The following is a 13,501-nucleotide window of genomic DNA, read 5'->3' as shown; positions in this document are numbered from 1 at the left end:
GCTTTACATGATTAAAATAAAACACAAAACATAAAACATAAAACACTATAAAAGTAAAATACAAGAAAGCATTTACAATAAAACAATAATCAAGACAATAATTTATATGAATAAATTAAAACAAACAGGTAGAGAGCCATAATAGGATCAGTTACTCATAAGCAAGTCTAAATAAGTGAGTTTTAATTTTAATTTTAGACTTAAAAGAGTTCAGTGTCTCTGCAGCTTTCCATTCTCCCGATAGTGAGTTCCAGATGTGAGGAGCATAGAAACTAAAAGGTCCATGTTTAGTTCTGGTTCTAGGGACGGTCAATAAACGAGAGCTGGAGGACCTGACTGATCTAGACGGTTTGTACCATGATAGCAGATCCCTAATGTACTCTGGTGATAACCCATTCAAAGATTTATAAACTAATAACAGCACTTTAAAGTCTATTCTCTGAGCTACAGGGAGCCAGTGTAATGACTTTAGAACTGGAGTAATGTGCTCTATTTTCTTGGTTCTAGTGAGAACACGAGCAGCAGCGTTCTGAATCAGCTGCAGTTGTCTAATTGATTTCTTGGGTAAACCTGTGAAGATACTGTTACAGTAATCAAGGCGGCTAGAGATAAATGCATGGATGAGTTTTTCTAGGTCTCCTTGTGTCATCAGTCCTTTAATCCTAGAAATGTTCCTCAGGTGATGGAGGAACAGTTGTGGTTTAGCTGAAAACTCTCTTTTCTTTCTCTCTCTTTCTGTTTTTCTTTTTTTTTATTCCAACATTTGCTTTTTACATAATAACAGAACAATTTCAGCCCTTTATCAAAGCTGGCTGCCGCCCAGTTCACATACTCCCAGCTTCTTCGGAGCTCACAAACCCCTCCTTCACAATAAGGTGAAAAGTCAAAGGTGTTATCAGATCAGACTCACCTACTGCCATCTTTTGTCCTAGTGGAAAGGGTTTTTTTTGTAGATGTGAATGTTTTATTATGCAGGCACAAGCAAAAGAAACCACAGCCTGTTTTAATTCCCATGTTTTACATGCCAACAAAACAAAAGTCATCAGGCCTCAGCAAGTCTAAAAATGAGGTAAATGCAACCTGAGATTAACTACAACAAGCAACATGTTACAGCGACTCTGTGAAGCACATCATGATAAATGAATTCATATGAAGAAGCTGCCAGACTTTATCTGGCTCAATATAAAGAAAAAAACCATCTCAGTCATTTGCATTCACACCCTCACTGCTGAGGTATGTAGCTTGTCTGTACGCGTTTATGTGGGCGATTCCACTGGTTCATTATTTCCCTGTAATCAGATGTACACAGAGACTCCTCCCTGCTCCATAACAAACAAAAGATTTGCTCTCTGTGGCTCTGACACAGCTTATTCTTTGGAGGCTGCAGTTAAACATGGAGATAAGTTACATGTGAAAATTATTCAGGAACTGAAACCATTAAAAACTCAGGTGTGATCAAGTCTGTTGTTATTAGCACACCCATTGCACAGTTGTGACATGACTTCTTTGGATGGTTGGATTTCAGTCACTGAAGAGTCTGATGCAGTCAGGTTTTTTTGAACTTGTGTTATGTTATTGAAAGACATCAGAAATGTCTGCTGTAACTGCGGCGCTCTGCTCGACTTTGCTGTTTGTCGGCCTCGTTGTGGTCGACTCTGCAGGTGAGATTTAGCTCTGTTTCTTTTTGCTTTTTAAATTGATCGGTCTTTTTGCCATATTAATAATTATTGTCATATCGATTGGGCTCGTCTGTGTGTGTGAAGACACGATGCTGGCTGCAGTGTGTTAGGACTTGTCACTTTGTGTGTCTGAGATGTGTTGAAGTTTCAGGAGTAGCTTTCTTTTTAATGACTTATTCTGACTGCCATGAGCATCGAGACCTGAGTATTTAGTTCAATTATTTCATGTTTCTATGTGACGGGGACGTGTTGTGGATTTATATGTTATTTTGTATTTGTGGCATTTCTGAAATATTTTGGATGTACGTTTTCTGGACCTGTGCAACACGCTGCAAAGTAATACTGCAATTATAATAATAACAAATAATATCAGCTGTCATTCATAAGGAGGTATATGTTTATTGGAGGTAAGTTGAATGACTTTTTGTGGGGTTTTGAGACTTTTACATGATTAATTCCTCAAGAGTTTGCCCCATAAAAACACAAATAAATTTCAAAACACAATTTTAAGCCAAAATATCTTTTTTTATTTTTTATTTATTTTTTTATTTTCACTTGCTGAATACAGGACAGACTTGACTGGCGGAAAGAAAAGGGAGAAAGAAAGAGGGAAAGAAAAACAGCTGAGAAGAGGGACGGGGATAAAGGGCAAAAAACAAAAACCAACAGAATAAGCAGAAAAAAAAATACATATATCGATCATCTGGATCACCTGTTGAGAAAGAAAAAAGAAAACAAGCAGAAGAAAACGAGAGTAATAGAATAAACAACATCACAATGATATTTGGGAATATGACAGTAAATACTAAATATTAAACATTATTGTGCAGCACGTAAGATCGACAGCACAGTGTGCTTTGAGGTAGGAGCCAAAAAGGGTGTAGTTTGTGTGTGTGAGCACCCATGTGTACACCTGTGAGCATGGACGCGCTTGTTTTTAAAAGGTTCCTACATGTAATGATCTGTTAGAGGGTGTGGGGGGGGCCACAGCCCCGTCCTCCAGGGCATGAAGCAGGTATGGAGGAGATCAAAACTCCAGACATCCAGAGGCCCTCAGAACACAAGAGACCAAGGAAGACCAACAGAGGGGCAGCCGTGCCACTGTCCCAGAAAGAGCTGAGGAGAGTCCCAGATGAGGGGTCACCCAGCAGCCATGGAGCAGAAGCCAGGGGGGGTTGCAGTGACGTGCCCGTGAGCTCCGCCGGCAGCCAGCTGTGCCTGAGTGACCGAGCCCCAGGCCGAGAGGCCGGGAGCACCCCACCTCCGAAGTGGCCCGAGCGAGCCCCAGGCTCCAGGCCCCGATAAGCAGCCGCCAAGGAGTGAGCCGGTGGGTACCTGGACGCCCACCCCCGGACACAAAGAACCACCAACGCACCGATGTCTGAGGGAGTCTGCCACTGGCAGGGGAAGTGGTGGGGGGAGATAGGCCTCCAAACTTTGGAGGGGCTGAGATGTCCCCAGAGAGGTGGCGTCTGATACCCAACCTGACATATAGACACAGACAAGCCAAAATAAATGTCAGATGTAGCAAATGTGATACAAATTAAAACCCATAAATGTCAATTAATATTTAATTCACAAAAATTAAATAAATTGTCAGCGTTCAATAAACAATCCCTTAAAAAAAGAAAAGGAAAACTACAACCTATTTTTTCACTAATGTTAAGAAATGCTTTTATTAGTGGGTGTTGTATTTTCTAAAATGTAAGAAATGTTGTTAATATTTGCAAAGTTAGACACACACGTATATTTCACCTCTGATCACGAACTCATTCCCAGTGATGTAAAATAAACGTGTGTGTTCAGCAGAGCTCAGTGGTCTCACTGTAGCTCCTCACACTAACCAGCTGCTGTTGTTTCCTCTCTTTCAGTTGTGATAAACATCCCAGCTGTATCTGGACAAAGTGCCATTCTGTCGTGTCGAACTCAAAACAAATCCGTTATAGTGGTGGAGTGGAGCAGACCTGACCTCAAGAATCAGCACGTCCTGTTTTACCGGGATGAGCAGTTTGACGCAGACAACCAGCATCCATCTTTTAAGCGGCGGGTGGCTCTGAAGGACAGACAGATGAAGGATGGAGACGTGTCTCTGATCCTGAAGGACGTGACGATTAACGACGTCGGAACGTACGAGTGTCGTGTCTTCATGAGAGGGACAAACCGCAGGAAGAGAGCCATTTTGGAGACTGAGCCCATCTGCATCATCACCCTGAGTGTCTCTGATCCTTCAGGTGAGTCATTAGAGTTCAGTGTGTCTGTGATCACCCACCTGACAGCTGACACTCACACCTGTTTCTCACCCGCAGGACCACCAGGACGACAAGAGAGGTTTAGACATATTGGACTGATCGCTGCCCTTTTACTTTTCACTTCATCACTGCTTCTTCTTGGAGTTGTTTTTTTCATCCACAGAAGACAAAAACAGCAGACTCACGGCTCACAGAAGCCTCCTGGTGTGAGTGATTCTCCTGCTGCTGATATTAGTGTAGAAACAGAGAGGATCTACACTACATAGAAGCTGATGATGCTGAACTCCTCCAGACATCAAGCATGTCGAGAATTTGATTTGATTTTTCTGGATTAGTTAGCACCGCACGTATAAAACAAAGACAGTGGCAGTCACATTAACTTCCCCATCCATCCATTCCCCACCAGGGCTAGCCATGTACTCTGCTAGCATTTAGCTATATCTGAGGCCCAAATAACCAAAAAACTGCAAGATCTCAGTGATCTTGGCATTAAGAAAGAATTAAGAACATGCATAGCACCAACAACAAACTGAGAAAGAGGATTAGCACAAATAAACCAAACAAAGGTTTTTCCCATGACACCACCTCTCAGTCTCGAAGCTCTTCTGCCAACTGTCACATGACTAACTCAGCAGTCAGTGTTATTACAGTATGAAACATGAAAACACAGGTTGAAATCAGTTTCATGTAACTGCAGAGTTTGGTAGTTCCAGCTGACGCCTCACACACAGTCTGGGTCTGTTTCCTCGGCTGCTTGTTGCTGGTGTTTATTTATTTATCTATTTAATTATCATTGGCATAGACAGAACATGTGAGCCCTGTTCCAGGAAAAAGGGTTGGGTTACATCTCTAAGTTTGTTTAAGCAGTGATGAGGGAGACTCAGATTTTCCCATAAAGTTTATTTTAACTCTGAGTCAGTTGTTGGGTTAACAGACTCAACAGACCAGTATCTCTTTGGCTGAATGACACTCAGTGTCATTTTCGCCTTCATAAAGTTGCTGTCAAAGTGCTTAAAGGAGCAAAATAATGAGGAGAAGCTGGTTTAATTTCCAGTTACAGGTTAGTGTCCGTGTTTATAACTGTGGACAGTGATGCGGCTGTCAGAAGGTCAGTTTCATTGTACTGAAAGCATTTAATGTTGTTTCTACACTTCTTCTCTGTCGCACCGACCAAAAAAGTGTCTCACACAGCTGGATCCTGGAGATGATGTAAATACTTGTGTGAAGATGAGGCTGAAATGACAGATTACAGAATAAGATTCACTCATTAAATGATGTCAAACAATATTTCAAAGGTTCAGAGTCTAAACAATGAAAGTCACCTTAACATGTCTCAGTGGGTCGACTCAGAACTAGAGCGCCTGAGGATGTTGTTACTCAGTAACAGTTCAACAAACCATGTCCGAGTTCACTCGCAGAGCTGCACGGATCTAAAACTGAAAGGATCACAGATTTAAACCGGATCAGGCCGGGATCCAACTTGGTCCATTCATATTAATTTTGTCCTCACATGATCTGTGTCTCTTATTTTAAATGTCTCCTTCTTCCAAAACTATACTGAAATATCTAAAATCTATAAAAGCGGAGACATTTGTAATATTTTTGCGTTTAATCAGAAAACTTTACACAGGACACAAGACACAAGACTTTCCAAGTCTTGAAAGCTATTAGAGTTATTTATCAGCTGTTCTGGAGCAGGATCTGATCTAAGTCGACCTGCTCTGTCTTCTCACTGTTGTCATTGAACACTGAGGGGCAGACAGATGATGTGGGTACAGACTGACGTTAATGATCCTGAACATCCAACAAGGAGGCATCAAACACTTCCTGAATTTCATGCGACTTCACATTTGTCTAATTATGCTGAAAGGATTTAAATTGCAGACATTTCTTCTGCTCTTGAAAAGAAAAGGAAACTCAAATGTGACTTACAAATAGTTTCCTTGTAACAGCCAGCAGAGTTTGAGTGTTTTGGCTCCCAAAGACAAACTGTTGCAGAATAATCACAGACACTAGCAGCAGACAACATCAACACTGTATGTGACTGTCTGAATGTGGGGGAGGTTACTGTGGCTGATAGCAATAATGAATCTGCCTGATAGTGTTTAGCATCCGTTAATGAAATACTACTGAGTGAGATATACAAAGTTTTACTGCAACGATTTAAAACCAAAGAGAGCAAATATTAGAGTCGGATCAATCGTTCCTCTGATTGGTGAAGCTTTAGTGTGAATAGTTATTTTCCTTCCATGAAGGAGGCACTTTGGTCTTTTTTTAATTGACTTAAGTATTGGTGATAATTACGAGTTTGTTTGTGTCACTGTTAATAAAGTTTTACTGTGCTAATAGTGTGTTTTTTTAAAATTATTTTTAATTCTTAATTCATCTGTTTTCACAAGAGATTTCATTGGACGATGACCAGCGTCATGCATCTGCTCCATGTATGTTTCTGCCTTGCAATTTGTGATCGGTAGGATTAACCTTAATGCAGTGATGTTACTGTGGTTCTATTGGCCCGAATGAGTAAAAGGAGGAGTCAGTGATGAAAATAGCCCAGAAGAAGCCAAAGTTACTGCATGTGTGAGGGTAATTCTTCAAAAAAATATTTAAAAAACAAAAATTTTTAATCATGAAAATAAATCAAATAATTTCTGCTGTTTAACCCTTTAAAACCAGTCGGAGCGGACACGCTCCATTTTGCGTAACTATTTTTAAATCCCGGTAGCACTGCAACCACGTAAGCTAGCACAATAATTTTTTTTGCATATGAAACCGGAGGAGTTGTACTTACATCTTATGCCATCAGCTTGTCCTCGGTCACAGTTTCCTTCCACATATAGCTTTGCAAAAACTGCATAAAAAGCGCTTGCAGCAACAAAAACATAATATTCCTAACACTTCCTACGTCCATCAGCGCGAACTATCGCATGTCCTCCATGACCTGCCCGGAACCGGAAGTGACGTCATTTTGCGAAGATGTAATTTTTTTTTACCATCAGGGCCTCATGAGCCTATACTTCTGTTTTTAAAAGTTATGTTTGACTTCATGACTTTCTGTGTCGTTTCTGGGATGCTTAGGACTCATATTGCACTGCTGGAAATAGTTTATTTTGATGCATATGCTGCTTTTTTGCAAATTTGCATTATAATATTTATTTTCGTTTTTCCTGCAGTGTATAAAAATTGGTGTATTTCAAAAACAAAACTATGAAGACACTCAAAATAAATTTCCTGTGGTGGGAAACTATTTTGTGCAACTTTTTTGTATTTACAGTTCTGAGGGATAAGCCTCTTAAATTTCTCTAACTAGAAATATATGTTAAAAAAACAAAAACGATTTTCAATTCTTTTGTAGTTTATTGCACGTTTTTGCAATTTATGTAATTACTATGCACTTAATGCATGCATATTATTAAAATTTGGGCTATAATGGTTGTATTGATGTATATCAACTTGAAATGCTCCCAAAAATGGCTCCACAGCATGTAAACATATAATATAAGATCTGGCGGACTTTGTTCTATGGTAGGTCTTAAAGGGTTAATACCTAAGACATTTCAACTCCCACAGATTCTGCTGAATTGCAGAAGGCCGGGCAGTCTTGACTAAAACCTCTGTAACTTTGCTTTGTTCCACTTCAGCAGCATTAGTCTTTGCACAGATAATGTCAGCATGTTGATTGATGATTTTCTGAAGTTTATTGTTCACTGCAGCATGTTTTCAAATGGGTGCTGTATAATGCTATAAAATACAAAAACAAAAAAATTTAGACAAGGAAAAAAACGTATTTTCCCTTGTTCCACGCTCAGTTACTTTAACACAGAAATGTCTGCTGTAATATTTATACCTCTCATGAAGTCTCACAAGTGTTAGCTTTATTTTGATACCAAGACTGTTTATACAGAGTTTTTAATTGCAGAGAAATACTCCATTTATTTTGTGCATGTCATTTTCGAGCAGGAGCCAAAGACTGTTGGGGGAATCGGATTGAAGCCAAAAAAAACCTTTCCTAGAAAAGGAGACATGACTCACTCAGACAGGTGTGAATGTGTGAACATGTTCAAACTCAATTACATTTTTCATAGCTACCATGTACTAATCATGATGCATTCTCAATCATCCAGGAAAATAAATCTCCAAAAGTTGATTCTGTTCATCTGGACGTAGCGAAGTCACTTGGATGAGTGACGAAACGTTTCTCCCAGAAAACTCATCCAAGTGACTTCGCTACGTCCAGATGAACAGAATCAACTTTTGGAGTACCATGTACTCAGTTTGTGTTTTCCTCAAACCATTCCCACAAATGTTTGTAAGATGGAAAGTGAAAAGGTTTGGTTTGGATAAGAAGTAAGAAAAAACAAGTTAGAAAAAGTCTTAAATTATACAAAATTGAGTAATGCAGTGTGCATATGAATTTAATGATTTAACAGTGGGTTATTTCACACTGTTAACCAGAGTGACAGACTGGGGGAAGAAAGTGTCTCTGTGGTGGATGGTTTTAGTAAACAGCGCTCCGTGTCACCATCCTGAAGGCAGCAGTTTGAACAGTTGGGCTCAGCAGAGATGTTTCCTAACCCTGGACGTGTACATGTCCTGGATAGAGGGAAGATTGAACATCAGAGCCGATGTATTTACTGAATATGTTCACTGTACTCTGGAAATGAATGAGCTCTTCTTTAGTGTTTACAGGCTGATCAAGAAGCACACCTTCTTTAACACTTTCCACAGTCTCATTCATCTCCAGCCTAAACACAGGATTAAGGTAATCTTTATCTACAGTAAATATAAATGTAAACATTTCATTAGAACTGCACGTGCTGATTTTGTTCATTCTTTAACAAACTATGAAAGCTCATTGGGGATCTGCATGAATCCATGTTAGTGTTTAAAGTCCAACATCTCCCTCTAGTGGCCATATATAGCTACGTGTGAGGATGGTGTTAATGTAAAATGTAAATCATAGTGTTCCAGTCAGTCATCAGTGTGTTGGTTAAACCCAGATTCTGTTAAAAAATAAATAAATCCTTACATTTTATTTTGTATGCATTCATGTTTTACTACTTGTTTTGTAGCAGCTTTAAGATTTTTTTTGTAAGGTTTATGTATATATAATATATATATAACATATATATAAAAAATCCTACAGGGTGTTTTGAATAGATTAACACTTGCATCGTTAAATGAAGAGGAAAATAAGTGAGTCCCCCACCTCTGTATTTGAACCAATAGAAAGCTGGTGCTCAGAGGAAGAGGGCGGGCTTTACTTGGTGTCAGTGAGAAATGAAAAAAAGCTCAAATGAGTGAGAAGGACGATGAAGGAAACATCTGTGCTGTGTCTGCTCTGTAAGTAGAATCTCTGTGTTTGTTTGAATTCTTGTACTTTGACTGTCTGCTCTCCTGATAACTGATGATGGAGGAGAAGACATGAAAAACAAATCAGGCTGAATTCAAGTTCAAAACACCACGAGGACCAACTGCAGGTCTGAACTGACTCTTTATCTTTGCTCAGGAGTCGAGGAAACACAGCAGGCAGTGAAAAGATCAAATCATTCACTCATTATATCAACACAGCTGCACAGTGGACACATGAGTGTACTGTGGTATTTAATTACACTAAATATTTTGTAAATACCCACAGTATAGTCAGTGCAAATAAAAATAATTATTTTAATTATTGCTGTTAAAACAATGTTGCTCATTTTCAGAGCTGCTTTTTAAAAATGCCAAACTAGAGGTACGGGAAACAGAATGTTCGTGAGATCTTTCAATAGTTGCTGTTCAGAAACTGCTGTTGAAATGATTTTAGTATTAGAGGCATCATAGCGGTCCAGTTGTTAGTGCTGTTTGTGTGGAGTTGTTCTTTATGTTCACCTCAAATCAACCTGAGTGTCATTTCTCTTTAGTTCTGATCTCACTGCTGAGCTGCACAACAAACCAAGGTCAGTAACCTTCTTCTGTCACAGTTTAAACCTGAGAAATGCTCACTGATATGACCTGATTGGGTTCATGTTTGCAGATGCTTTTTGAAAAAAACTCTTAACAGATCATCAGTTTCTCATTGTAACCCTCACAGCTCGTCTGACTGTGAGTCCCAGCAGCTCTCAGTTCTTTAAAGGAGACTTTGTGTCTCTGAGCTGTGAGGAGGACGACAGCTCTGCTGGATGGACTCTGAGGAGAAACACAAATATAGGAAACACCAGTCAGTGTGGAGATGGGTGGGGAAAAAAAGCTAATTCTTCTTGTAACATCAGCTACATCATCCTGTCAGACAGTGGAGTTTACTGGTGTGAGTCCAGAGAGGGTCCCATCAGTAACATGGTTAACCTGACAGTCACTGGTAAGCTGAGTGTGTGGAGTTAGTGTTGATGAAGCTGTGTGTAAATGGATGAAATGCTGTAGTTTGTCTCTGTGTTGAGGTGGATCAGTGATCCTGCAGAGTCCTGTCCTCCCTGTGATGGAGGGAGATGACGTCACTCTGCTCTGTAAAACAAAGACCACTCCCTCCAACCTCCCAGCTGCTTTCTATAAAGATGGCTCCCTCATCAGGAAGCAGCCTACAGGTCACATGACCATCCAGCATGTTTCCAGGTCTGATGAAGGCCTCTACAAGTGTGACATCAGCGGTCATGGAGAGTCTCCATCCAGCTGGATCACTGTCACAGGTGACACACTCACCTGTCTGTGTTTCTGCAGCTTTCAACATTCACAATGTGACGACAACTTAATGACTGTGTTTGCTTTATTTTAGGGGAAGACGCCACCACACCTCCACCTACATCCACACCTCCACCTACATCCAGCTCTCCTCCTGGTTCCACCTCCATCACTCTTCCTCCATCACTCTCTCCTCCTGTTCTCTCTGTGTTGTCATGTATTGGATCAGCCTGTGTTGCGGTTCTACTGGTGTTACTGGTTCTGCTGGTGAGACGATGTGTTCACAGGAAACCTGAAGGTGAGACTCAGACTTCTAATTTTAGTGTTTTTGTTAGTTTTTTTCTCTTTCTTTTAAACAACTTTCTCAGATTAAATGTTCTTTCAGAGTTTTAGTCTTTCTTTTTTTCATTTTAAATTCACTGCAGCTGAACACGAGGCAAACATGGGAAATGACATCAACACTGAAATCACATACGTCCAAATATCACATCGCCAGCAGCAAAACAAAGGTAAATTGTTGTTTTGGTTATTTTTCAGGACCTGCTAGGAAAATCCTGCTAGAGGAGTTGTTCCGTTCCAGTCAGGCGTTTAATCCAGTTACTTCTCACAGCTAATGTTGCAGAGTCATAAGGACCTGGATGAATGTTACTGTATATCTCAGTGTTGTTTGGTTCAAATACAGTTTAGCATCATTTTCTTTCAACCACCTTTGGCCTGGTGTTGCAGATTTAGCCACTGGTACACCTTATATGGAGCCCACAGACCATCTTTCAGTGACACAATTAAGCAATAAATCAGGTTGGGCTCAGATGTGTGTGTGCTCTGTTCAGTCTGATCATAAATTGTTCTTTCCAATCCTGCTAACAACTGTGACCTTTTTAAAATTCTGTTTTTAAAACCACAGCAGCTGCTTCCTGTTATTCCCATTAACTGTTGTCTGTCATGTCTTTATCCTGTCTTCCTTCTCTCACCCCAACCGGTCGCAGCAGATGGCCGCCCCTCCCTGAGCCTGGTTCTGCCGGAGGTTTCTTCCTGTTAAAAGGGAGTTTTTCCTTCCCACTGTCGCCAAAGTGCTTGCTCATAGGGGGTCATATGATTGTTGGGCTTTTCTCTGTATCTATAAAGCGCCTTGAGGCGACTTTTGTTGTGATTTGGCGCTATATAAATAAAATTGAATTGAATTGAATTGACACTGATGAAAACTCTCACTGCAGTATGCCATGCACATGGTACTGTTCGTGTTGTGAGGACCTTTTCGGGTTGCAGGTTTGGTTTGTGGTAAAATGTGCCTGTCTGAATCAAAGGATGATCAAAAGATATCCACCTACTTTTTCTTAGAAACATCTTCCAACTCTGACGTCAAATCCTGTTTTGCAATAGTGGAGAAAACAAAAGAAACTCTGAAAACCTGCTGTTATTTAAAAGGTTTTTATTAATCTCATGCAGCTGCATAAACTGTAATGTGTAGTGTTGTTGTTATAACTGCAGTAATTTCTCTGTGTTTTATTGTGGAGAAAGTGATCCACCTGCAGTCTATTCAGCAGTGAGAACAGGAAGTGTCAGTTATGGACAATCAGACAGCAGACGACCGGATGTACAGCTGATCTTAATCTCCAGCTTTTGACAGAGCCAAGCTAACCACATCCTGACTAAAGCCAGTACATCAAATTGTCGTCTTGCTTGGAAAGGAAAATGTTTTCTTTCATGCAAAAGAGGAACTATTTCTATTTCACTAAACTACACTTGTATTAAGAACATTTGCCGGAAATATTGTTTTTTGAACTGTGTGTGTTTGTGTTCAGACTTTAAATCAGAGCCAGACGTCATCTACTCTTCAGTGAAGTAGTCCACCAGTCCAACCACTGACATCCAGCTGCTGGTCTCTAACTGGTCCCCCCAGCACCTCAGACCAGAGGACATCCACACGTCACAGAGATTTTTATGTCTTTTTTCTAGTTAATAGAGTTAAAAAATTGCCTTTTAGTGCAAAATCAACAATATAAACTTTTTATATGTGTATATATATATATATATATATATATATATATATATATATATATATATATATATATATATATATATATATCTGTGTGTGTGTATTTTTGCCATATTTCTGTAGCATCAATAAAATGTCAGTGTCAGTTGTGTTTCTCATGTGGGTCTCTGGGTTTCTAGAATATGTCCTGTGGAAAATCTGATTTGTTGCTGTTTTGTTGTGGCTAACTGACACCCACCTGTCTTTAGTGCAAAGCGAACATCAGTCAGCAGCTGCGGACTAAAAATAGCAGGATCATGCAGTGGTTATAACAGCTTCAGTACAGTAAAGGTGTCTGTTTGATGACAGAGATTATTTTCTCACCTTGAAACCAACCAGCAGCAGCTACATCCAAAAAACCCACCGCAGTTTTATTATTACAGAGCTGAAGGGTTTTGGCATCTGATAAACCTCAAACTCAGGAATTTGTGACAGCTGTGGAAAAGCATTTGACCACTTCCTGTCTTTGTACTGACATTTTCAAAATGGGCTCGATACCTTTGATTCAGCTGTATCATTTATAGCGTTTATACTTGTGAGGCAAGTGCACAGGAACAAGTGCAACTGCACTCTCCCCAGTGCTTCCAGCAGGATGCAGCATCTAACTAGCTTTACTGGAAAGGTGCTTTACCAGGAAGGGAAAAGAGAGGGAGCCATCGTAACTACTTAATGGTTAAATGTGCTCGAGGGCGTTCAGCTCCAGCCTTGCAGCTGGCGCCGAAAGGGTCTCTGCATAAGTGATGGTTTTTACTTTAGTGCGAACAGCTCATATGAAATGATGAGAGGTGAAACGTCTTCAAGAAACTTAAAGAAGTCCAGGCGCTTTTCGTTCCAAGCTCCTTAGATTCGATTTTCAATATTTTATTCAAAGTTTTTACTGTTTG

The 13,501-nt window shown here is 40.0% G+C and overlaps 2 protein-coding genes and 1 long non-coding RNA gene across 5 annotated transcripts in view; 2 read left to right on the top strand and 1 right to left on the bottom strand.

Annotated features, from left to right (window-relative positions):
• The window catches only part of LOC146521387 (uncharacterized), a 208,346-nt gene that overhangs the window by 39,053 nt on the left and 155,792 nt on the right, over positions 1–13,501 (bottom strand). The window lies entirely within an intron of this gene.
• On the top strand, positions 373–8,960 carry LOC146521397 (ICOS ligand-like). 3 transcript variants are annotated; one of them, XM_085155266.1, is made up of 4 exons: positions 373–1,661; positions 3,551–3,910; positions 3,986–4,134; positions 8,618–8,960. In XM_085155266.1, the coding sequence occupies exons 1-4, from the start codon at positions 1,592–1,594 to the stop codon at positions 8,642–8,644; spliced, it is 606 nt and encodes a 201-aa protein (XP_085011392.1). In that variant the 5' UTR covers positions 373–1,591; the 3' UTR covers positions 8,645–8,960. The 3 variants fall into 3 exon arrangements, 2 of the variants coding, with proteins under 2 accessions (XP_085011392.1, XP_085011391.1); XR_014873352.1 differs by lacking the exon at positions 8,618–8,960 and adding an exon at positions 5,627–5,805 and having other exon boundaries at positions 374–1,661; positions 3,986–5,411; XM_085155265.1 differs by lacking the exon at positions 8,618–8,960 and having other exon boundaries at positions 374–1,661; positions 3,986–5,805.
• Positions 9,109–12,538, top strand: LOC146521396 (low affinity immunoglobulin gamma Fc region receptor III-like). The gene is made up of 6 exons (XM_085147053.1): positions 9,109–9,124; positions 9,972–10,265; positions 10,345–10,590; positions 10,677–10,880; positions 11,008–11,091; positions 12,385–12,538. Exons 1-6 carry the CDS (start codon positions 9,109–9,111, stop codon positions 12,426–12,428), a joined length of 888 nt encoding a protein of 295 aa, XP_085003179.1. The 3' UTR covers positions 12,429–12,538.

The sequence above is a fragment of the Neolamprologus multifasciatus genome, chromosome 3 (genome assembly GCF_963576455.1).
Source record: "Neolamprologus multifasciatus chromosome 3, fNeoMul1.2, whole genome shotgun sequence".
Classification (NCBI taxonomy): domain Eukaryota; kingdom Metazoa; phylum Chordata; class Actinopteri; order Cichliformes; family Cichlidae; genus Neolamprologus; species Neolamprologus multifasciatus.
This window is presented reverse-complemented; position numbering and strand designations above follow the sequence as displayed.

What these genes read in the sequence shown, in the direction of transcription:
- LOC146521397 (XM_085155265.1), top strand. Translation starts at nt 1,592, where the DNA reads ATGTCTGCTGTAACTGCGGCGCTCTGCTCGACTTTGCTGTTTGTCGGC. An exon ending in CGTTGTGGTCGACTCTGCAG is followed by an intron (nt 1,662 to 3,550) that starts GTGAGATTTAGC and finishes CCTCTCTTTCAG; the next exon opens with TTGTGATAAACATCCCAGCT. An exon ending in GAGTGTCTCTGATCCTTCAG is followed by an intron (nt 3,911 to 3,985) that starts GTGAGTCATTAG and finishes TCTCACCCGCAG; the next exon opens with GACCACCAGGACGACAAGAG.
- LOC146521396 (XM_085147053.1), top strand. An exon ending in CAGCTGGATCACTGTCACAG is followed by an intron (nt 10,591 to 10,676) that starts GTGACACACTCA and finishes GCTTTATTTTAG; the next exon opens with GGGAAGACGCCACCACACCT. An exon ending in TCGCCAGCAGCAAAACAAAG is followed by an intron (nt 11,092 to 12,384) that starts GTAAATTGTTGT and finishes GTTTGTGTTCAG; the next exon opens with ACTTTAAATCAGAGCCAGAC.